We start from the raw sequence: 23,446 nt of genomic DNA, 5'->3' as shown, positions 1-23,446 counted from the left end.
AAGGTAAGAGAACTACGTGAACTTTGATTCCAAAATGCAATTGAGCATTGAGGATACGTAGGCATCTCAACTTAAATTTTAAATTTAAGTTGAGCTCAAGTCCTTTTCCTTTATTTCTTTTTTCTCCCATTTGTTTCGAATATGTAATTTGTAAATTGTAATCTAGACTTTAAGTCTTTTGTAATTTATAATTTGTAAGTTGTAATTTGTAAATTTTAAATTGTAATTTGTAAATTTTAAGTTGTAATTTGTAATTCTAAAGTTGTAATTTGTAATATAGTTGAAATTTGTATCAATAAAATTGCATTTGTACATCGTATTATTATAATTTTATTTATGCAAGTATATTTACATTTTTTACTTGAATTACAATTTTAACAAAAAAAAACATGAACCGCCAAACCGGCTCGGAACCGGACAGGAACCGGCGGTTCCGGATCTTGACGTGAACCGCCGGTTCACGGTTCAGGAACCGGAACCGTCCAAGCTAGGACGGGCCGGTTCAAGTTCAAGAAAATCTTGAACCGGAACCGGCGGTTCCGAACCGTGGTGACGTCTAATGGTATAAGTGTTAATACTAATGATATTAGTTGTAAATAAAATGATGTGTATGGGCAGTATGTTGTTTGAATTTTTTGAAATTAGAAAGTTCGTACTATTTAGGGACGGACGAAAAAGGAAATAGTTCACACTCTTTGGGGACGGAGGGAGTATGAGTTTTCTCTTATCTCAAATTCATATACTTTTAATTGATTTTTTTTTTGTTTTATGCATACCAATAAAAGTACTATTTCTGTCCGCGAATGGGAGTCTCATTTCTTTATGACATGGATTTTAAAAAATGTTAAGAAAAATAAGTGAAAAAAATTAGTGGTATATAATTCTTACATATGTATATTAATTTTAAATTAAATATGAATGGAATGTGGGTCATGTCATGTTATCATTTATAATAAAAATGAACCGAGATTCTTATTTGTAAGCAGACCAAAATAGAAAAATAACTCCTATTCGCATACAAATGGAGTATAAATTAAGGTTTTATTAGGAATTAATGGAAATCGCGATAGATTTATTATTTGGATTATAAATTAAGGTTTTGGTGCAATTAATGTATAGTTACATACTTTGAAATTAACAAGTTGATGACAATCTTGGATCAAACCAACTACTACTACTTCTGTTAATATTGGGAATCATTTTTTTCACACTAGTTTTAAGAATTAGAATAAAACGTGAATTGAAAAAAAAGAACCGAGTTAATGAAAAGTGTCGCCAACTATCTTTTATACTAAAAAAATAAAATAAAATATACTCTTATTGATATTCCGTCTGTTCACTATATGTTTTAGTTTTTCATTTTCATTTTTCTCATATTAATTGTCCCATTTTATTTTACTATTTTGATAATGGACCACACACTTCACTAATTCATTTCTCATCACATTATACTATAGAACTAATATAGTAAAGTAGGACTCACATTCTAATAACTTTTTCAATCCACTTTCCTTTACATTTCTTAAAATTTGTGTCAAGTCAAAGTCAAACACATATTTTAAGACGGAGAGAGTATATCACACATGGACTGAAATGGAAAAAATCGAGACTCATACTATCGGATGGAGTATAAAGTAGTATTTGATAAGTTTCTCACCCACCATTGAATTAACGCTGTTTCCAAAATAAAATAGTAGGAAGGCGTCATCCGTTGTTTAATGACTCTTATTACCGGATGGAGTATAATGTATATACTCCTCCCATTCCCAAAGAACATGCACTTTGGATTTGACACGAGTTTATTTGCAAAATGGGTAAATTAAGAGAGATGTAGAGAGAAAAAATAATAAAAATATTATTGGTGGAGAATGAGTCCTAGAGAGAAAGTGAAATAAGTAATAAAAATATTGTTAAAAATAAGTACACTTGTAAATTAAAGTACAAGAGTATAATACACTCTCTATGTCTAAAAAAATACTAGTAGTTTTCTTTGTTATGTCTTGATCCCTTCGTCCACAAGAATATGCACTTTTTAATTTTAGAAACTCATTTATCTCTAATAAGATAAAACCCATTTCTCATTAATAATACTTTAATTACTTTTTTTCTCTATCTCTCTCTTACTTTACCATTTTTTGCATAAAACATGTGCCGAACTCAAAGTGCATATTCTTTTGGAATGAGAGAAATATAAATTAGTTCATTTTCTATTTTAAAAATTTTTCCACCACACATTATACTATAATAAGAGGTCCACTATCCATTGAATTATTTTTATCCTCTAAAATCAGCGGCAATCATCATCATAATAATAATAATTATTATTATTATTATTATTATTACTGATTACTTTATTATTATTATTATTATTATTATTATTATTATTATTATTAATTTATCTTATTTTACAGGTTATTATTATTGGTGTTGTTACCGTGAGACTAAATATCTGGATTTGGATAAAATGAGGTGATGTCTTGAAAGTTAAAGCCCAATGAATGGGCCCAAGAAAAGTTGGTATTTGAAATCTAGGGTTTCATAAAAGCAGAGCTACACACTCCCTACCGCAACCGGAGCTCATTCACCAGCAATCATGGGTAAATTTCTCTTCTTTTTCATTCCTTTTTTCTGTTGTTATCTTTGGATGCTTAGCTTCTGCACACAGACTCATCGAGATGTTGTTTCTTTGGAATAGAGAGAGTAGAGATTATGATACAAATGTCTCTTGTATTCAGGTATTTCTCGCGATTCTATGCACAAGCGGCGTGCCACTGGAGGCAAGAAGAAGGCTTGGAGGAAGAAGCGAAAGTAATTTTTTCTTCGTCTTTTAACACTATTAATTTCTCTTTTCTCCTTGATCTGTCAATTTATCCTTCTACAAAGTTGGTTTCAATTTCGTTTCACTGTAATCCGTATGCAGAAATAATAAAATATGGATTTTTAATGTCATTAACTGATATGTTTTTAGTCATTGGATATATTCATCTTCTTTTAAAATAGATTTGTTTATTATTCATTTAGAATTGCACTGACTTCTGATGCTGTCCATTATTATAGTAGTAGTAATAATGTCCAAGTGGTTTGTTGTGGTTTTTTGTACTTTTTAGGTATGAGCTTGGAAGGCAGCCAGCAAACACTAAGTTGTCCAGCAACAAGACGGTTCGCAGGGTCAGGGTTCGTGGAGGCAATGTGAAGTGGCGCGCGTTGAGGCTTGATACTGGAAACTACTCTTGGGGAAGTGAAGCCGTGACCCGAAAGACTCGTATTCTTGATGTTGTTTATAATGCATCCAACAATGAACTGGTCAGAACCCAGACTTTGGTGAAGGGTGCTATTGTTCAAGTAGATGCTGCACCCTTCAAGCAGTGGTATCTTCAGCATTATGGTGTTGAAATTGGTCGCAAGAAGAAGACAGCCTCAAAGAAGGAAGGAGAGGTATAATTCTTTTTTCTTTGCGCACTTTTTGTAGTTTCAAGTTTCTTTAACTATTTTTTAGTCATACTTGGATACTACATCTGATGCTTGTATTGCTGGAAGAAAGGAATAGCTGGAAACATTAATTTGGATTTACTTTATTATGAACCTAACTACAGTATGCTGCTAACTCCAATTGATTTAAAAACATATAGATCCTCTCAAGTATAAATATAATCATTAGGGAAGCTAAGTTTTAGGCTGGGAAAAACAATTTCAGAGAGATATTTTAATTTTGATTGATGTATAGGAATACTGCTATGCAATGAATGACACTTCGGAATCCCAAATAATTAGGTTGTCATGGGGGAGCTAATTGATTGCCATCATCTTATCATGTTCTAGTTGACCCATTATGTTAAAACGATTTCTCTGTAGTTATTCCATGTTTTGTTTTCCTCAACTACAGACCCCAGTTTAACAACTTAAAACTGTTTTTACTACCTTCTCCTCCTAGCATAGTACCCTTAAAAATTCTCATGTGGAACCTGGGGATCTTGTCAGATTAATATCACTTTCTGATCCAGAAGTTGCCATGGTAGTTCAAGCTGGATTTTTTACCCTTCAACTCAATTTTGATCTGAATTCTTGATATGTTCTTTCCTTGAATTCTTGTTAATGGTTTCACTGGATTACAGGAGACTGAGACTGCTGTGACTGAAGAGACCAAGAAGAGTAAACATGTCCAGAGAAAACTAGAAAAACGCCAAGAGGACCGTAAAATCGACCAACATATTGAGGAACAATTTGGCGGTGGGCGTCTGTTAGCTGCGATCGCCTCTCGTCCAGGACAATGTGGGCGATGTGATGGGTATGTAATCTGCTATGCATTTTCCTATTAACTCTTGTGACCTTAAAAATTGAAGATTGATTTCTTAACTTCCATTAAGGCTGTACTGCCTTGCCAATCTATTAATCCAAAATAAAAAATTCTAGCAATATCATGTTTATAATTCTATAAATTTGTTTCATAATTCTGTGAAAGGACAGTGTTGGCTTGGGGCTTCTGCATATTGCATCTTATTTGTGGTCTGAGTGCGAATTTTAATCTTCCATTATTATATACAGAAAGCTAGCTATGAGGTCCATTGAATTATTCTATCTAGTGTGAGGATTTAAATCTCTTTTGTAATACTATATTTTGATTGTGCAACTGATGCATACATCTGCTCGCTATGCTGTTTTAGCAACACTTTGTTTTGCCTCTAACATGGTTTGTACATTTGTGGTTTCAGTTATATTTTGGAGGGCAAGGAATTAGAATTTTACATGAAGAAACTGCAGAAGAAGAAGGGGAAAGGTGCAAGCACCGCATAAGTTATGTAATGATAACTAAAATTTTTGCAGTCCAGAATTATCCCGAGTTTTCACCTTTTGTACTGAACAAAATTGTCAAGACATTACTTTCTTAACCATACTATTAAGTTTGTCAAGACATTATGTCTTATCTTTTTCTTTTTGATACTTGGCTATGCTTTAGATTTAAATCATTTTTTAAAGCAGGCAACTTGTTGGGTTAAATCTGCTTATGAACTGCTGTTCCATTGTTTCTTAGTTTATTCATACTTTCATTCAGGCAGATCAATATACACATTCTTCATACTTCATCTTTGAAGATGAAATGATTAGGAATTGGTTAATACTCCATCTGTCACAAGGTAGTTTGGGCATTTTTTGTAGTTTTGGAATTTAAGAAATTACTGTGTTAAAGGTTAAAGTGGAAAAAGTGAAGAGGGGGAATAAATTAAGAGAGAAGAGAGTCTAGTATAAAAGAGGATAAAGTTTTTGCCAAAAAATAGAAATGACTTAATTATTTTGGGACGGTGGAAGTACATTAATTGAGTTACAACATAAAACTGTTCTATCTCCAGCCACCATGCGTCATAAACGTTTCCTAAACACTCGTTCTGTTAAAACTACTTGTCTGATCATCAAGAATTTTACACAAACTGAAGAAGAGTTGCTTGCTGGTATATTGTACCCATAATATGAAATTACCTACTCTCTTTAAACCTCCTAATCGTAACCCAAACACACATAAAAGTGTACAATAAGAGATCAATCAACGAGACAGTAGAGTTCACAAATCAGCCATCATTTTCAGCATATTACACTGTATTTCACAGTTTTCTGTAATCTAATTAAGCCAGTTTGTTTAGTGTAAGTGGTAACCTTCAGTCCAAACATCCAATTCTAACAATAGGAAGATAATTGAAGAGCTAAATGTATTTGCTGCAAGTTGGCCGCACGTTGCCATTTCCTCCTGCTGGAAACAAAGAGCTTCATCCGCGGTTTAAGGCAACCTGTGGTACCTCAGAAATATGACGGACGATCTTTGTCAAACGTGTTCTGTATGGCCTGAAACCAAATTAGAGCACTGCTGCATTAGCAGTAGAATCTAAAACTCTCAATTACTTCTTCCCCTTCGGTAAAATCAGAGAAATATTAGCCATTTAACATCCAATGCCTTTCAAAATGTTGCTCTATTACCCGTGGAGGTTCAGCATGTGATCCAGAAAGATAAATGGGATGGTAGTCCAAACCTTTCCACATTGCTATCAACTGGAAGTGGGGCCGCCTGTATTCGCTGCTAATTATCTCAAGGATCACAGTTTTCGGGGAAGCAGATACTATATGAGTGAGACCAGCTCCATGAGCTCCAACAATAACTGAAGCATCTTGGATGGCTCGAACCTGCTCTTTCATGGGCATGTGTGCAAAAAGTCCATTCACAACATTTAATCTGCACTCGGAGTGATTTGATGCCAAGCTATTTATGGAATCAAACACTTCTTGTTTTCATTGCTGAGCCTTGATTGTACCTTACCACCATGACGGGGATGGGCCAGATAATCTTCACGTCGCACAAAGAGGATATTGTACTAGGATAATCTCCACTGGAAAACCAAAAGCAGCTCTTATCATCTCACCAAACTCTGACAACCGAGCAGTCTTGTGATCATCAGGATTTTGCCACAGATCATGTGCAGAAGCTCCATGACAGTCTACTGTTTGACCGAGTCCCTTAAAAAGAGCAGTTTCGTACCCTAGCGGGGCAAGAACGGCATGGCAAAAACAAACTGGACCAGTAAAGTTCTTGGCATAGGTGAGGCTTGAAAATAATTCCGTCCATGTTTCTTCCAAGGGAGCCTGATTTTGTCACAAAAATTATGGTTACTAAGAGATTTCATGAAAAAGAACCAAAATATAGGTGAAAGAAGTAACATAGGGGACATATTAATTGGTCACTCAGCGAGTACAGACTAATACAGAGTCTAAACCTCCCAAATCACGAATTTTTTGTCACATGATCCAAGATAATGGAACTCTTGGATAAACATATAATGCACCAAAACCTACTTTAACCAGAATGACACCATGGAAGTGCTTTCCTGAGATATTGACCCTCGATGAATATCTTGTCTATTTTACTTCATTAGCAAATCTAACGTGCAGAATCATAGAATCACTCTACACAAACATTTGACTCAACTTGCTTCCCCAACATTACATATTCAAAAGACCATCCATGCAAGAGTTAAAATGGAAGAAGCATGCCCTTACAAAAAAAATGACAACTAGGAAGTACTACAAGGAAATTACATGAATTGAAAGAATCATCAAAGCACGTTTTTACCCTGTCGAAGAAATAGCACAATTCAATAGATTTTATTAGAGTACTACTGATAAGTTTCTTTAATGGGTTATGCAACAAAATAATGCAGTGGGTTGAAAAGAAGTTAAAAAAGCCAAGGCAACATACCTCACAGTGACCATCTACAAACACCAAATGAGGTCGATTAGGCAAGCCAGTGACTCTGGAAGCCACGTACGCACTGTACCAATCAGTAACTGTGTGAAACATGTTCGCATATTCAAAGCGGGTAACTAAAACTGCTGGCTCCTCAATCCACTGCAAAAATAAAAAGAAATCATCTTATGAATGTTAAAGATTTTCATGAATACACCTCGGACAAAATAAAATATATAGAGAACACAACATGCAATTACAACAGGAAGTAGTATAAGCAACCTTTTATTTTTTTGCTAAAACACCAACACTGATATATAAGGAGATCAACCAAAAATTCACTTAATTACATATATCCAACATTTTCTGAATCAAATTGGAAAAGTAGATGTACTCAATTCATTTGAAGTAGTCATGAAGTTGTCTTTGCAATATTTGTGAAATCCAGATATTGTCCATCACTTAAAACAAAATAAAAAAGGGAAAAAAATGAAACTTTTCTGCTGAGTTGATTGATTCGATTTGTGGATGGGATCGAAGCCGTGGCTGCATTGCGCCGGAATATCGACATTTGGAGAGCTATTGGGACACCGATGAGGACGCGCCGGGTCCCCGTTGTGGTCACACGCTCACAGCCGTCGCGGCGACAAAAACCCATGGTCCCCGCCTCATTTTGTTCGGAGGCGCCACCGCAATTGGCGGTGGCAACGGTGGCGCCCCTGGCATTCGTAATGCTCCTCTCTCTTTTGATTTCTGCTTGCTGACTTTGCTTTTGTTTAGAAATGAACTGATTAGTTGTTGAAGTTCTAAGCTCGGGTTTTTTTTAGGGTTGATGGAGTGACGAAAATAAGAGAATGGAAAAATAGAGACTATTATGTTTGAAGAGATAACTCTTACATAGCAGACATAGGGTGTGCAGAAATGCAGGTTTGGTAGGTAAAGAGATTAAACTGCCCTTCAGCCTATTTGGACATTTTTATCCAGAAAATGGCAAAAAACATAAGGTTTGTGATTATATATTATGTTAGATACCTCTGATGGAATTTTTAAATGTTAGGGATCTCCGCCGTTATAAGGCGAAAAATTAGGGAATTTTTGTACCGTTCCCTCTTATTGTTACATTGAAGAGATGAGGATACAACAAATAAATGTCAAAAATGGCCTTGATCAATGACTTTCTTACTCAAAGAATAACGTTTATTAATTTGCATTTTTGTATGTATGTTCGAGCCTCAATTACTGTCGCTTATATATGCACTGTCTATCATTGCGAGTGTTTCATTTGATTTAGCTTATTCAAATATAAGCCCATTGGAATTTTACTAGTCCAATATGGGTTTGTTAATTATTTCAAAGACTAAACTTTATAACCAATCCATGTAAAGTAAGATTTGCATATTTTAGATACGTAACCTAGAAAAAAATGGTAGTATTATTAGTACTAATCTATTTCAGGGTAGGGTACTATTTATAGGGAGTAACTATTTTGGCGGAAGTACTCCCTATATTTAGATATGTGAAAATGTAACAGTCAACGACAATTCAGGGTGTTTTTTTACTCGATTAATAGTTTAGATTAGGGTTTTTAGGTCGTTGACCTCGCGCTAAGCAAACCACACCTGCACGATCATAAGGTCCAACAGCAGCGTGGTGTGCTGGGGTGGAGACGGAGACTTCTCAAGCAGCATTACCAACGGAATCTCATTCAAATCGATTGTAGTAGGCCTCGATTTCACTTGTGGTTTAACTGCACAATTAATTTATAGAAATGTTATTTTTTTCTAGTTATACATAGGGAAATTTCTAGAGGCAAAGCTAGGAATTTCACATTGAGGGGCCCAAAATACTCCACGTGAAAAAAAGAAATTAATGAAATGTTAGATCTATTTATCAAAATTAAAATTAGTGAAATATTATATCTGTTTATCAAAATTAATAAAATGTAAATGTGACAATTATCTGAAAAGGATAGCCATGCTAGTAGGATTTTGAAATGATATAGTCTTTGTATACAAAACAAGCACAACCTCTTGCGACATTTATTTTACTAACATATAGAAATACAAACTACCTTTTGAGTGAATATCTAAATTTGTTCTCACCGAAAATGATCCATTTTCTTTTTTGGTTTGCTCCAATCAAGATGGCCTATTACTAAAAATAGAAACACATTTATCTCTATTTTATTTCATCTCTCTTACTTTATTCTCTTAACTCAACACACAAAATTAATTTGTATAAACTCTCGTGTCGCCCAAAGGAATGAGTCATCTTCCTTGGGACAGAGGGAATATTTAATGAAGCTCTTCGAAAAGCTTCACCTTCAGGCGCTATGCACAATGTCCATGTACAGAGGGTGCATGTCTGCACATTGATTTTTTATTGTGTTATTCAGGTGTGCTAGGATCGTCAACTGTATATTAATTTGATATTGTCCACTCACACGAATTTAATTTTGGACTCCTCTCAAAAGACCTCAAACTAATTGGAGTTGGACAATATTTATACTCCATATAGCTTCCAACTTCTGTCACTTATCTGGTATGGGATGGGTTTGTAACCCAACAAACCTCCACACGAACCGAGACCACATCGGGAACGTAATTGACACATCGAAACATTATGGGCCGTGACTCGAACCTGAGTCATCATGGGCCCAACTCAAACATAGGTCATCCAGGGCCCGATCCTGATACCACTTATTAGAACCGTCGACTGCACATTAGTTTGACTTGTCCTTTTTTCGTCAAGTCCGTCCCACATGAATTTACTTTTGGATCACTCTAAAAAAGGCCCAAACTAGTCGGAGTTGAACAACACTTATATATACCTTCCAATAAGATGCACATTGTCGTATATTGAAAATGTAAATTAAAAAAGATTCACTTAAATATCTATTATATCTCTCGTTCTATCATCAATTGATTTGTGATAGACCATCACTGAGATTTGATTAGTGATCCCCAAGTGTGAATCTAACAAATTTTGTGTTTCACTAACAAAAAAAGGTAGTGCATTTGTTCCTCTCTCTTTTATTTAGACATTTGATGTGAAATCAAAAGCATAATACATTGAGTCTACAAGCAAAGAAGCCAAACGATTATAAAGAGAGATTACAAGAGAAGCATTAATCAAACATTCATAAATAAAGCCTTAAAAACTTGTTAGTGCATTCAGCATTGTCTTGGAAGGTTACGGCCACACTTTTTGGGCAACGCCATGGCTTTCGCCGGATCTATTCCGAAGCTTTTGAACTGCTCCTTGTAGTTGCACAGGCAGCGCAGGTTAGCCTTCTTCATCACCCCACAGCACTCCTTCGTGGGCAGCGACGGAGCCTTCCCGGTTATCGCCGGGAGGCACTGCGCCAGCTCCGACACGCCCACGTTGCAGATGGTCGACGGCGTGGCCGTCGCGTACGCGCTGCCGTCGGCCAATGCGGAGGCGGCGAGGAGCGCGAGCGCGAATACTAGCATGAGGCTGAATGTGCTTGAGTTGGACATTCTGTTTAATTGGTAGTACTTTTAGTTGTTGGATTGCATCATTTCATTGGCTGTTATTTATAGAGGAATTGGTGAGAATGAATTGAATTGTTTAATGGTTTGTGAGGGTTGTAGGTTCATGTGAGCTTTGTTGGTTTGTCAATGTAGTATTAGGGATTGGGAATATAAAAATGGATGGAATTGAAGTCCGTGGGTTTGCGAGAACAAGCATCACATGCATCCCATTTTGCATGCATAATTTATGACATTGTGTCTCTTAACTAATCCGTCGAATATGTTATTTTTTAATGTAACATTGAAGAAAAGGAAATGTGGGTCATTTTATGTGGAATAAAGGGAGTATTATGTTAAGAGACTACTTCTCTTAACGAAATATTTCTGCCCGGTTACGAGAGTAACACAAGGAACTCCGGCGCCCCGCGTGCAGGGTCGGCGGCCAAAACAATCGTTGGCGCGGAAGAGATTTCCGTCGGCAACAAGGTAGGGTTTTGAGAGTGTTAAACACGATAAGTGGGCCAATAATTCTTCATTAATTGAATGAAGGAATTAATAAGATGCCCTATTTATAATATCTAGGACCCTAGGGTTGCTGATGTTCATCGAGGTGATCCACATCTTCCCTCTCGTCATGGAGGTGTGACAGATCCGCCCTAATGACCTCGTCGGGTTGCTGATGTTCATCGAGGTGATCCACATCTTCCCCCTCGTCATCCTCTCCTACATAACAAAGGAGTTTAACTGCACAGACATGGCCGGGAACATACTTTTATAGGCAATGCCAACATAGCCCCTTGCGGATCTCTCTGACTTCTCTGCATTAGACACTCGAATCAGAGTTATCTTCGGTTGGGCACTTGACGACTGTGGCACCGTGCTCGTGGATGGGCCGAGAGCGATCAGCAGAGGCTGTCGGGATTCGCGGCCAGACCACTGCTTCTTCGACCCTGAAGAGGCCTGCTGAAACCTGCGTTCTTGACTAGCCCCGAGGCGAAGCGCAATTGCCATTGCCTCCGCGAGGGATTGAGGCTGATGCATCTCCACTTTCTCCTGAATAGGCTCCTTCAGTCCTTCGATAAATATTGGTAACAAGACATAGTCGGGCATACCCTCGACCCAATTCAAGTACTTTTCAAAGGTATCGTGATAGTCAGCCACAGACCCGGTTTGGACCAATTTAGATAAAGGACCAATATAATTCTTAAAGCTTTGCGGGTCGAAACGATGGCGTACATCCTCCAAGAATTCAGTCCACGATACAAAACGGTTATTGTTTCGGGAGTTGAAAATCCACTCTGCGGCTGGTGGTTCAAACAACACAACCGCATAATGAAGGCGGTCTTCCTCCGGTATCCTCACATGGTCAAAATAGTACTCGACACGTGAAATCCAATTCGACGCGTCCGACCCATCAAAGTGAGGGGCACGCATCTTTACCCCATGACGCGAATCCGAGTCCTGATTATAGGAGAAACGGTCACGGCGCGGCGGCGGTTCCCAGCACGAAGAACGGCGATTGTCACGCCATCCTCGCCCGCGTGTTGGTGGCGGGTCCCAGCTGGACATCTGGCGCGGCTGGTGTATCACTAACCGGCGGTCGGAGACTTCCTCCTGCTGCCAGCCTCCGTCGCATCGATAATCACCACGCGCTCCATAAGCACCACCCCGACGGCCCCACCTAGGCTGTCGCTGATCACGCAACCCCAATTGCTGATGTCGTGGGTTCGCGTCTCTCCTCAAAAATTCTGACTCCTGATGCTCCGTATACGCCTCGTCATCTGAATCAAACTCGTTGTCCAGAGGATCTATATCCGGGAAATGCGGATTCTCTAATACATCCATTCGAGACTCCAATTGGTCAAAACGATCCATGATCCTATCAAAGCCCTGCGTCAAGGGATCAGTGGGAGTTCTATCCGTCGGTTGGCGGTCGCCCCTCGGGGGGAGGTCGCGGCGGGCCGCCACCGTCTCTGCAATTACCCTGGTGACGACGTGCATTGGTGGTCACCAATTCTTGAGCGTTGCCCCCGGTCAACCCCACAGGAGCGCTTGTCGACTCCGTCTGGATCTCCATGAGTTCAGCAATGAAAGCGCCAATTGTTAAGAGACTCCTCTTAACGAAATATTTCTGCCCTGTTACGAGAGTAACACAAGGAACTCCGGCGCCCCGCGTGCAGGGTCGGCGGCCAAAACAATCGTTGGCGCGTAAGAGATTTCCGTCGGAAACAAGGTAGGGTTTTGAGAGTGTTAAACACGATAAGTGGGCCAACAATTCTTCGCTAATTGAATGCCGGAATTAATGAGATGCCCTATTTATAATATCTAGGACCCTAGGGTTGGTTCGACCTAATCCTATACATCGGGAAAGAACCAACAAAGAAAACCCGACGGAGCTTATAATACGCTCGACACAATATTCGTTCAAAATAATAAAAGAAAAATACAATAAAGAAATTCGACAGTCTAAATTGAAATAAAACAGTAAACTGGTTCAGGCCTTTCGTCGAGCAGCTGGCATGCTACTTCGTCACGAAGTCCGGGTAGGGTTCTGGTTCAGGCCTTTCCGTGGCCTTAACTCTCTCTCCAACATCTTCTCCCTAACCTCCTCCGTCTGTTTCCCAGGTTCCTCCGTTGGTGTCGAATCCGTCTCACCCGATAATGTCGTCGGGGTATGCTCTGCCGTCTCCCCAGTCGACGACTCCTCAGTAACCGGTGGCTCAGATGGATTCGTAACATATTATGACCCAAAAGCAAATCATTCATTCAACATGTTATTTCTAGCAATCAAAATATGTATTAACAATAGTTTGCTAATCTTGCCCGATCAGGTTTGTGGATTAAGGCCGAAAGAATTGCGGGCTTTTGAACCCACACAGCAGAGAATTCTAATTTAGGAAATTTTGTTATGCAACTTTTTTATATACAATTTTTAAACTTCATAAATACTACTTCTTCTGTTCCTAATAATTTGTCATCATTTGACCCGGTACATGTTTTAAGAAATTTAATAGAAAGTGAGTTGAAAAAGTTAGTGAAATGGGGGTCCTTCTTTTATATGTTAGGTTTATAATAAAATGTGAGTAGAATAAGTTAGTGAAATATGATGTCGGTCTACTACTAAAAATAATAAAAGTGAAATGTCACAAATTTTTAGGAACGGACGAAAGTAGAAATATGTGACAAATTTTCAGGTACGGGGGAGTAACACATTTTATTTTATACTAGTAATTTTCATGATATTTCATGAAATAATTTTATTACAATATTTTATATCCTGAATGTGACAGAAAAGAGATAGTTAAGATATGAAATTGGATAATTCTACCTTTGGCATACCAAATCTTTCAGTGATTCCAACCCAATCACATTTTTTTGGTCTTTCTATTGAAATCTGTTAAAAGAGTTAGTTACTTATGAGATCTGTTAGAAGAGAGGAAATAATGATTTGCAGATGAAATTTAAATGAGAGACAAGATATGATTTCGGTTATTGAAAACAATATGAATTTTGTTAGAAGAGATGGACGTCCATTTGATGAGAAAAGCATATATGCACATTCATTTGAACACTCCTAAGATTTTGGGAAGAAAAATTGGTAGAAATTTATGAGGAAAAAAACCTTTATATATTAGTTAATAATCGATAGATTATCTCAAGGACTCAAGTGGAATTGCAAGCATATGTATTACACTAGTAGTTGTTTCAGAACAGTAGATAAAGAATGAAACCTACACACCTCTCTTTACAATTGGGAGATTCAGTGCATGAGCTACCATATCACAAACTAGCAAATACCCACATCAGAAAAATACATAAACGTTGCAACGATAAAGAAATCTAACATATCGGATGACGAGATGAGTTGGAATTGTATTCATAATTTACCAACACCGTGAATTTCTCGCGCCACAGTCACAAGCCTAATCAATCATAAGACACAAGCCATAGAACCTTCTTTACAGGAAGAACACCATTCAGAGGAGTAATGTCAGGATACAGTGTGTTAGGATTAACATCATCTATCTGCAATCTATAACAAAAAGAAATAGAGGGCATTATTAGACATTTATTTAAGAGCTTGTAACAATACTATCTGAATAAGTTTAGTTGTGCAACTACGTTTATTAGGAGGAGAATACCTCGAAATATCTGGAGGCATGGCAGAAACCGGGAAACAAAAAAACAAAGAAAACTATGACAAAGTATAACTACGAGTTCTTTTGTTGTCAGCTAGTTTAAGATATTATGGGAAAACCGGGACTCTGAAAATTTGAGCAGAACGAGAAAACAGGGACCTTTAAAAGGATATTTGATTACAATTCCAAATAGGTAGCAGAAAGTTCTGTTGCGATATCTTTTATGACTTAAAAAGTATAATTTTTGTAGTAATAAAAAAATTAAGACTTGGGAAGACTTACCAGTCAGATCTCTTTGTGACGATTTCTTCAACAAGTGGCGTTGCGCCAACATCTCGGGTACCTCCAACGCTGAAATGCTTTCACAGCCAAGAAGCTCTCGTAATTTTTCATCGCACAAGATTGCTGTTGAGTTCAAAGGATCCTAGAGAAGTAAAACAGAGAAAAGTTACTTTACATCATAAAAGAGAACATTTTCTGTGACGGAAAGCAAAAAGAAATAATGGAAGAATGGAGTAAGCAAGGAGGGAAGGGAGTTCAATTCAATAAAGCATGGTTCAGCAGTGGACTAACTGAGAAAAAAAAATCACAGAACAGAGAGATAACCAACACACAGAACTAGAAGATTACTTTCTTGTTCCAGCTCACAAATCAAATGGGGTTTTTCCATCTAAGCTCATTACAAACAAAATTAACTTCGAAAATTTGAAGTGAGGAATATGCCAAAGACACGGATAAATTTGAAAAGAAAAAGATGTTAAATTCACTCCTTCCAAAGCCACAAGCAAGAAGCCAAAATCTACATGAGTATATAATAGGTTCAGTTTAGTACAAGGGGGAAAAACAACTCTTTGCAACCGAGAAGAGGAATATAAGCATTAACTCAGTGACATACCTCAAGTTGGTGAGCCTTTATATACTCCCAAATTTGCCTCAACACTTCAGCTTGTGACATCTCCCTCTCCTCAGTTCCAAAGAAACTGGCAAGTACTTCAGATATTACCACAATTGGAACTGGGGCATCAGTTGATTCAGTTCCTGATTCCACATCAACCTTCTGTTTTTTTGCATCTTGGGCCGTCTGTTCTGCAAAAATGAGATGCATTTTTTTCAAATTTATTAGGAGCGGAAACTATCACAAAGATCACAGGATGGATTTTGACACTTAAAGATCCATACTTGTGGGCTCGAGCGCAGTTATATGCTTAGCTAACAGTTTATTCATCTTGAACATGTCGGTACAGTCAGTCTCAAATACCAAACGGAGCTCGTCGTTGCAAATTATCTTCCTTTTATTGTTAGGGTCTTGAAGATTGTGTTTCCTAATGTACACCCACAACTGTTTCACGATCTGCAAAAAAATCTAGATTTAGGAAGAATATATTTTTCCAGATCAAATAAGAAATAAGAACATAGATTCTCAACTTCTCATACCTCAGTCCTCGGCAAGGATGGCTGGCCTACAATGGCTTGAAGCAATGGAGAAACATTGCATAGTTTATTCAGACCACCTGGCCCACCTCTTCTTTTTTTCCCGGTCGATGCACTGCAACAAAGTGGAAGATATAGCTAGCATTACACCAAATGATGATAGTTGTTAGCAGAACTTTAGCATCGGCGGATTCCTTTCATGGAAAAAATTATACTATGTTTGCAACTTAGCATATATATCAAGCATCATCAACAAAAACTTCAGATAATGAATGTCTACGAAAATGTTAGCTGCAAACAGAGATTAAGAATTAATCACAGAAAATGATTCCGAGCGGTGTTTACCCCTTCAGTTCAGTCAACAGTGAACACACTAAAATGCTTTACAGCGAAACCTTGATTTAATTTGCTAAAAGATTACCACAATTCGTCGGTATGCTGTGACAATTCTACAGCTAAGAGAATATCTATACAAAACCTAAATTAAATTATACTACTAGATTCCAAAACACACACTGACAACTACACTAAGGTAGAATTCTATAAAAAGAAAAAAGGAAAAACAAAATGATCTCTTTAGTAGGTGAGGAATTGAAGGAAAGCCTATCCGAAAGGCAGCCCCAATTTCCACACCAACCAAACAAGAAACAACCTTTGCCCCTAAATTTTAGGAAACGCACCTCTCTTTAGCAGGGAGAGCAGCAGAGGCGGTGCTGGGGGTGTTTACGGCCGAGGACGGGGACGGCGGGTGAGGAGGCAGCGGGGGAGGGGGGCGGAAGGCGTAACCCTGGGCAGCGGAGAAATTGGGCGGTAAATGCGCGGGAGGGAAATTAGGGTTTTGATGGATGGCGAAATGGTCCTTGGGGTGCTGGAAGTGGGGCATGAAATTGGAGTGCAGGAGGTGGAAATGGTGGATCTGGCTGCGAATGAAGTCGATTTTGTGAAGCAAGTTGACGCCGAGTTTGGATTGGAGCTGTTCAACGACGGCGGTGACGGTAGTGAGGGAGTTAGTTTCGCGAAGGAGAGAGTCCAGCGCCTGCGCAATTTGATGATCCGTGACCGCCATTCCCGCCGGCGGCGCTGCTGCTGGCCCTCTTTCACTCATAAATTCGCCAATTTTTCTGCTCCAACGCTGTCGCTGCTGCACTACCAAAAATCTCTCTCTCTCCCCTCCTCTCTACGCTTTCTACAACTCTCTCTTTAGGCCATCCGCATCGCGTCTCGATGCTGTCTCTATCTCGTCTCGGAGAGACGAGACGACATCGAGACTAGAGGTGTCCACGGTTTGTAAACCGGCAGTTCCGATTTTGAGAAAGGCGGAACCAGAACCGAACTGTGAGGCTATTTCACGGTTCCGGTTCCGGTTCCGAACCGCCGGTTTCGGACGGTTCTCACGGTTTTGGCGGTTTTTTCGGTTTTTTTTCTCCTTTATGTAATTTGAAATTTAGGAATTATACAATAAATTGGAATAAGACAATGGATAATTTAAATTCAAATAAGACGAATAAGGTGAAAATCATATCAATTTTATTGAATTTGAGTTGTAACGGATAATGATACATTACAATTTACAATACATATACAAGTATACAACAATGTCATATAATTTACAAGCATCCTCGGAACATAAATAAAAAAACATGAAATGGGGGAAAAAGAAAAAAAATTGAAAAGGCTTGAGCTCAACTTAAACAAAATTAAACTTTTCAAATTTAAGTTGAGTTGCCTACGTATCCACAATTTTATTGAGGAATCAAAGCCCACGTAGTTCTCTTACCTTACTTACCTTTTTGGTCGGTCGTGCTCGCCATTCACCCCCCCTTTCATTGATATTGTTGAGCGTCCTCGCTTCCGACCTCGTCATCGGTGGAAAAGTCTTCACCATCACTTTCTATACGGAAGTCGAAATCCGGCTCTTGTGCTCTCATGTCCGTCTTTGCCCAATCATCAAGTAACATAGTGGCTTCCATGTTTTTTGCGGAGAGACTGCTCATTTTGTCGTCTAGGACACAACCGCCGACACTAAAAGTTTGCTCAATGGCGGCGGTGGAAGCGGGAACGGAGAAAATCTCCTTAGCCATTATCGAGAGTATCAGAAACTCTTTGTCATGTGTTCCCTACCAATCAAGGACGTCAATTTGTTGAGTAGGAGGACCTGCATCTTGAAAAATAAAGCGCGATTCCAAATATATATCTAACTCACTAGTAGCTCTAGTCCTATTGGTTGTAGCACCGTATAGATCTTGCAATTGTGATACTACGTCTGGATCAATCATGACATTGCTATAGTTCCCGCCACCAAAATCAAATGTAGAAGGACTAGGAGGAGCACGTACTTGGTGAGTGGTGTTATACCGCATTTCATATTCCGCGTAGAGAGCACGAAGTGCACTATCTAACCTTAGTTTGATTTCATCAACATTCGGAAGACTTAGTTCGAAGGCTTCTCCTCTTGTCAAGCCCATTTCGCGAAGTTGAGAAAAATCCAAATTGTGCAAACAACCATAGTACATGTCTAAAATTTTATGAATACCATGCAACTTCCACTTTGGATCCAAACATTTTGCAATCAAAAACACATTTGGAATACCCGCAAAATATTTCAACCATTTTTCAACCATATAAAACAAAATAGCCTTCAACTCTATGAATTGAGTATTTTTCACACATGTCTTAAAATAAATTGCCACATATATGCAATGCTCCAAAACGCGCACAGAAGTAGGATAATAAACACCGGATAACTCAACAGTGGCATTTTTGAATGCTTGGAATAATCGAAACAAATCCATGCTGTGGTCCCAACAAGAGGGTATCAAAAGCAAATCAGAAGGAACATGCGAGCAAGTTCTAAAAAAATCACATAAATATTCAATGTAGTTCAAGGTCGACTCCAACATATCGTACGCCAAGTTCCAATGAGTTGAAACATCCAAACGAAAATTGGTGTACCTGCACTGCTTGCTATGAAAATATTTCTTCCTAGCTCTACTAATAGAAACTTTGTTATGAATCAACTTAACAACAGTTCTAATAGAATCAACATACTTTTGCCACAAATTGATCGCATCTTGAACACACAAATTCAAAATATGAGTAATACACCTCACATGAAAATATTTGCCATCAATAACAGGAGAACATGCACTGATGAGTTCATCTATACTAGCAGTGTTAGCGCTTGCATTATCAAAACCAAATGAAAAAATTTTATTGATCAATTGAAATTCATTCAAAACTTGAATGATCAATTGAGCAATTGCTTGTGCAGTGTGTGGTGCGGGAAATTCCCGAAATTCAATCAAACGTTTGTTTAAAGTCCAACTGTGATCAACGAAATGCACAGTGATGCCCATATATGAATTTTGCTAAAACAATCAGTCCACACATCAGAGCAAATTGAAACTTCATGACCCAAGTTGACAATAAACGTACCTAATTGCGCCTTCTTTTCCTAGCATTGTCTAACAACAGCTCGAGTCATAGAAGTTCAACTCAATTTTCTTGCAGCGGCATTATAAACTTGTCGCATACTCGACACAAACGCATCGTTATCAAAAGCATTGATGATTGAACGGAAAATGGTTCATCACAGCAAATCTAGACATCACATTAAGAGCATTTTTGTGATCATGTTTTAAAAGAGTATTGCTACACATACCTGATGTTTGGGATGACCCGTCCCACTCCCGGTCCCGACTCCATGTTGAAAGTTGAGTTGAGTTTGGGTTGGAGCGATACCAAACTCGACCGGATGCGCTTTCTACATGTGACGGGTAAATGTACCATATCCTCTACCCTTTCGTAATGTGTATACGTTTTCGCAATAGTTGCAATACACATTATAAATGTTCGGATCGGTACTATCTCGTACCTTCTTAAAATGTTTCACTATGATGTTTGAGGTTAAAGACCTTTCAATTGTTTTAGGAGGTTGAGGAGGTTGTCCACGACCACGACCACGACGACTCCTTGTCCTTGGTGGTGGTGGGGGTGGCATTTCTTGTTGTCGTTCCTCTTCCGCCTCTTCTTCCTCCTCCTCCTCCTCCTTCTCCTCGTCAACATCATCATTGTCGTCATCAAGATTCACCGGTGTTGGAATTTGTTGAGAATAGGCACCGGGACCAGGAGCACCACTACCAGTACCAACATAAGCATCGCCACCACCATATCCACGCCCGCCTTGGAATTGAGAGCGAGAGAGAGCAATAGCATTGACCATATCTTGCTCTTCTTGAATCTACAAAATAATATTTGTATTGTAAATATCAAATAGAATTATGAACAATAATGTAATATAATTCATAATTAATAATATTAGTAGATAATAATTATTAACCTGCCACATATCCATGTTCCTTTGAGAAATCTCATCAATAACGGATTTTCGACTTGGCCTCTTGGACTTTCCCTTGCCCTTATCAACACGACCTTCTCGGGATGAAGACATCTTGACAGTAACAAATTATATAGTAGAAATATAGAATTAAATATATTTTTTTTGTTTTAGCAATTGAGAAAGACAACTTATAGAACTGCGGAACAAGTATAACAATGCGTAGTATAAGAGTAGCACTTGAATAATTCAAATGTAAGCACAATAGCACAAATGAGAAATGAGAAACAAAGAGAGAGAATTGGGAGATTGAAGAGAGAGACTCTTGTTAACACAAGAATGGGCTGAATGAAAGTGATGATAGAAGGGGGTATTTATAGATAAAAATGGGGAGAATGGATCAATTTGAATTCAAAATCAGAATTAAAAAAAAAATTGAAAATTGACCGGAACCGCTGGTTTTGGGGTACCGCCGGTTTTTGTCAACAAACCGCCAGTTAACCGCCTGACGACCTGCATGAAACATCTCATCGGCTCTGCAACGTGTCAGCCTTGTGTTCCGCACCGGAACCGGAAAACCGCCGGTTCACGGTTAACCACCAGTTTTCGCGGTTAACCGTCGGTTCCGGTCAAAAAACCGCCTGAAAAAGCTATCGACGGTCTGACGCCTCGGATACCTCACCGGAACCGTAAAACCGGCGGTTCGACGACGGTTTCGGTTCGTAAAATCTTGAACCGGAACCGGCCCGCGGTTCCAAATATGACGGTTCCGGTTCAAGATTATTGTCACGGTTTCGGGTCGGCGGAACCGGAAACTGTGGGCACCTCTAATCGAGACAGCGATGCAGCCATCCATCTCAGTCTCGTCTCGGCGGGCGTCTCGGCCCGGAGGGTGGGTTGGCGAGACGTCTCGCCACGCGCCAATGCCACGTGGCGAGCGCTGGCGCTAGGCGTGACTCCCACTCGCCGGCCCGCGAGTGGGCGTCGTCATGCTGACGCAATAAATAATTTTTTTAAAAATTCGATTTTAATAAAAAAAATAAAATAAAATTGAAAAAACGGTAATATTTTAATTTTTTATTATTTTTTCTTTTTTTATTCTATAAATACTCCTCTTTCATTCTCGTTATACACACAAACACACATCTATTCTTCCCAATTCATCTATCTTTTCTCTCCAATTTTCATCTCACCTCTCCAATTTTCATCTCAAAATGTCCGGCGATGGAAATTCTGGCGGCTCCGGCGGCTATGACTTGAACACGTTTGGTGACTGGGGGGACATGTACAATGTCTTGGGTGCTTCCGGTTCCGGTTCGTCGACGTCGGTGGCGTACCAACCACCCTATTTTGATGTGGATGCATACGCTCGTCCCTCCGCCCCGAGGTATGGGCAATCGCAGGGATTATCCCAAATTATAGAGGATTTTCCGAATGAATCCACTCCAGAAGGAGGACGGGGCGGTGGAAGCTCCGGGGGTCGCGCATTCGACGCTGTGGAGGAAGAGGAGGAGGCGGCCGAGAAGGAGGAGGATGTAGGCCGTCATCCATACAGCCGCAACGACACGATGACTCTGTTCAACGATTGGGTCAGCGTCTCGTACGATCCCATCGTCGGGAATCAACAAACCCGCAAGTGTTTTTAGAAAAAGGTCATCGATGCCTACAACGAGAACAAGCCAAATGGGTCCCGCCGCCGCACCATGAAGATGCTCCGCAGTCATTTTGACCGAGTCGACAGAGATGTCAAAAAATTTTGCGGGATCTACAAGAATGAAGCGGCGAATTACCAAAGCGGAGCCAGTGGAGCCGGCATTCTGAGAGCGGCTATGCGAGTCTTTTTTGACGACAACAACAAAGAATTCAAACATGCCGATGTTTGGGAGGCGGTCAAAGACGTTGAAAGGTGGGCTGGCGGTGTCCAGTCCAGCACGGGCTCGGGCTCGAGCTCGAAACGCACGAAGCACACGGGTGGTGGCCAAATACTCGTCTAGTGAGGGAGGGTTAGGCAACGCCTCACAAGAGGTTGAGGGCATGGCCACCGATGCAGGGGGCTCCTCCAGTGGCGCCGTCGGCCGCAAGGGACCAAGGCGGCGAAGGCGGCTAGAGGGAGGAGGAGCCGAGGCGAATCAAGCCATGCGGGCTCGGTCTCGGGCTCGAACACCCTATTGTCCATGTACTTGACCGCCACGATGGCTGACACTTCCTGCATGACGACTCCCTAATATCAAGCCCATATTGCCGGAATTGAATATATGGCAAGACAAATTGGTATTCCGTCTACAGGTGGCTTGAGTGCACCGCCACCGCCTTCGGGGGATGATTCGCCCGCGGAGTAGTTTTTAATTGTGTAATTTTTTATTTTTAGTATTTTAAATTATGTCTTTATTTATTTTTTAGATTTTAATTATGTGTTTTTTTATTGTTTTAGGATTTTAAATTATAATTTTATTTTATTTAATGAAGTGTGTTTTTATTATTTGAATTTGTTGGAATTAAAAAAATGAAATTGAATAAATAGTTAAGGGATGAGATGGTTAAGAGATGGAGGGATGCATGTGATGTCTCTTAGTTAAGAGATGGAGTGAAAAGTACAGTGGGGACCATGAATAGTTAAGAGATGAGACGGTTAAGAGACGGTTAAGAGACAGCGTTGCGGATGGCCTAAACAATTTATTTATTGTATTTATTTATGTTGTTTCAATTTCATTTTCGCACCAAACAATTTATTTACAGTATAACAGTATTTATCCCTCTTTTATACTACTGCTTATTTATCATTTGTCTTCAATTAATTAACATATTTACCTTTTATTACTTT

General features: G+C 39.2%; 4 protein-coding genes and 1 pseudogene across 4 annotated transcripts; 1 reads left to right on the top strand and 4 right to left on the bottom strand.

The window, feature by feature from the left end:
* Nucleotides 1-2,483: 2,483 nt before the first annotated feature.
* Nucleotides 2,484-4,907, top strand: LOC121787459 (40S ribosomal protein S8-like). The gene is made up of 5 exons (XM_042186188.1): nucleotides 2,484-2,597; nucleotides 2,736-2,808; nucleotides 3,108-3,435; nucleotides 4,113-4,285; nucleotides 4,710-4,907. The coding sequence occupies exons 1-5, from the start codon at nucleotides 2,594-2,596 to the stop codon at nucleotides 4,789-4,791; spliced, it is 660 nt and encodes a 219-aa protein (XP_042042122.1). The 5' UTR covers nucleotides 2,484-2,593; the 3' UTR covers nucleotides 4,792-4,907.
* A 625-nt stretch (nucleotides 4,908-5,532) lies between these two features.
* On the bottom strand, nucleotides 5,533-8,153 carry LOC121787458 (annotated as a pseudogene).
* A 2,075-nt stretch (nucleotides 8,154-10,228) lies between these two features.
* LOC121786560 (putative lipid-transfer protein DIR1) lies at nucleotides 10,229-10,758 on the bottom strand. Its single transcript, XM_042185202.1, has one exon. The coding sequence runs from the start codon at nucleotides 10,723-10,725 to the stop codon at nucleotides 10,399-10,401; it is 327 nt and encodes a 108-aa protein (XP_042041136.1). The 5' UTR covers nucleotides 10,726-10,758; the 3' UTR covers nucleotides 10,229-10,398.
* Nucleotides 10,759-14,387: 3,629 nt separating this feature from the next.
* LOC121787728 lies at nucleotides 14,388-17,635 on the bottom strand. Its single transcript, XM_042186549.1, has 6 exons — nucleotides 16,970-17,635; nucleotides 16,293-16,404; nucleotides 16,038-16,209; nucleotides 15,754-15,944; nucleotides 15,141-15,282; nucleotides 14,388-14,752 (listed from the first exon to the last, which is right to left on the bottom strand). The coding sequence occupies exons 1-6, from the start codon at nucleotides 17,392-17,394 to the stop codon at nucleotides 14,742-14,744; spliced, it is 1,053 nt and encodes a 350-aa protein (XP_042042483.1). The 5' UTR covers nucleotides 17,395-17,635; the 3' UTR covers nucleotides 14,388-14,741.
* Nucleotides 17,636-19,878: 2,243 nt separating this feature from the next.
* Nucleotides 19,879-20,740, bottom strand: LOC121786810. The gene is made up of 3 exons (XM_042185426.1): nucleotides 20,629-20,740; nucleotides 20,244-20,529; nucleotides 19,879-19,889 (listed from the first exon to the last, which is right to left on the bottom strand). Exons 1-3 carry the CDS (start codon nucleotides 20,737-20,739, stop codon nucleotides 19,879-19,881), a joined length of 408 nt encoding a protein of 135 aa, XP_042041360.1. The 5' UTR covers nucleotide 20,740.
* Between the last annotated feature and the right edge of the window lie 2,706 nt (nucleotides 20,741-23,446).

This window comes from Salvia splendens, chromosome 22 (assembly GCF_004379255.2).
Source record: "Salvia splendens isolate huo1 chromosome 22, SspV2, whole genome shotgun sequence".
Lineage (NCBI taxonomy): Eukaryota > Viridiplantae > Streptophyta > Magnoliopsida > Lamiales > Lamiaceae > Salvia > Salvia splendens.
Note: the sequence above shows the minus strand (reverse complement) of the source record. Positions and strands in the feature narration are given on the sequence as shown.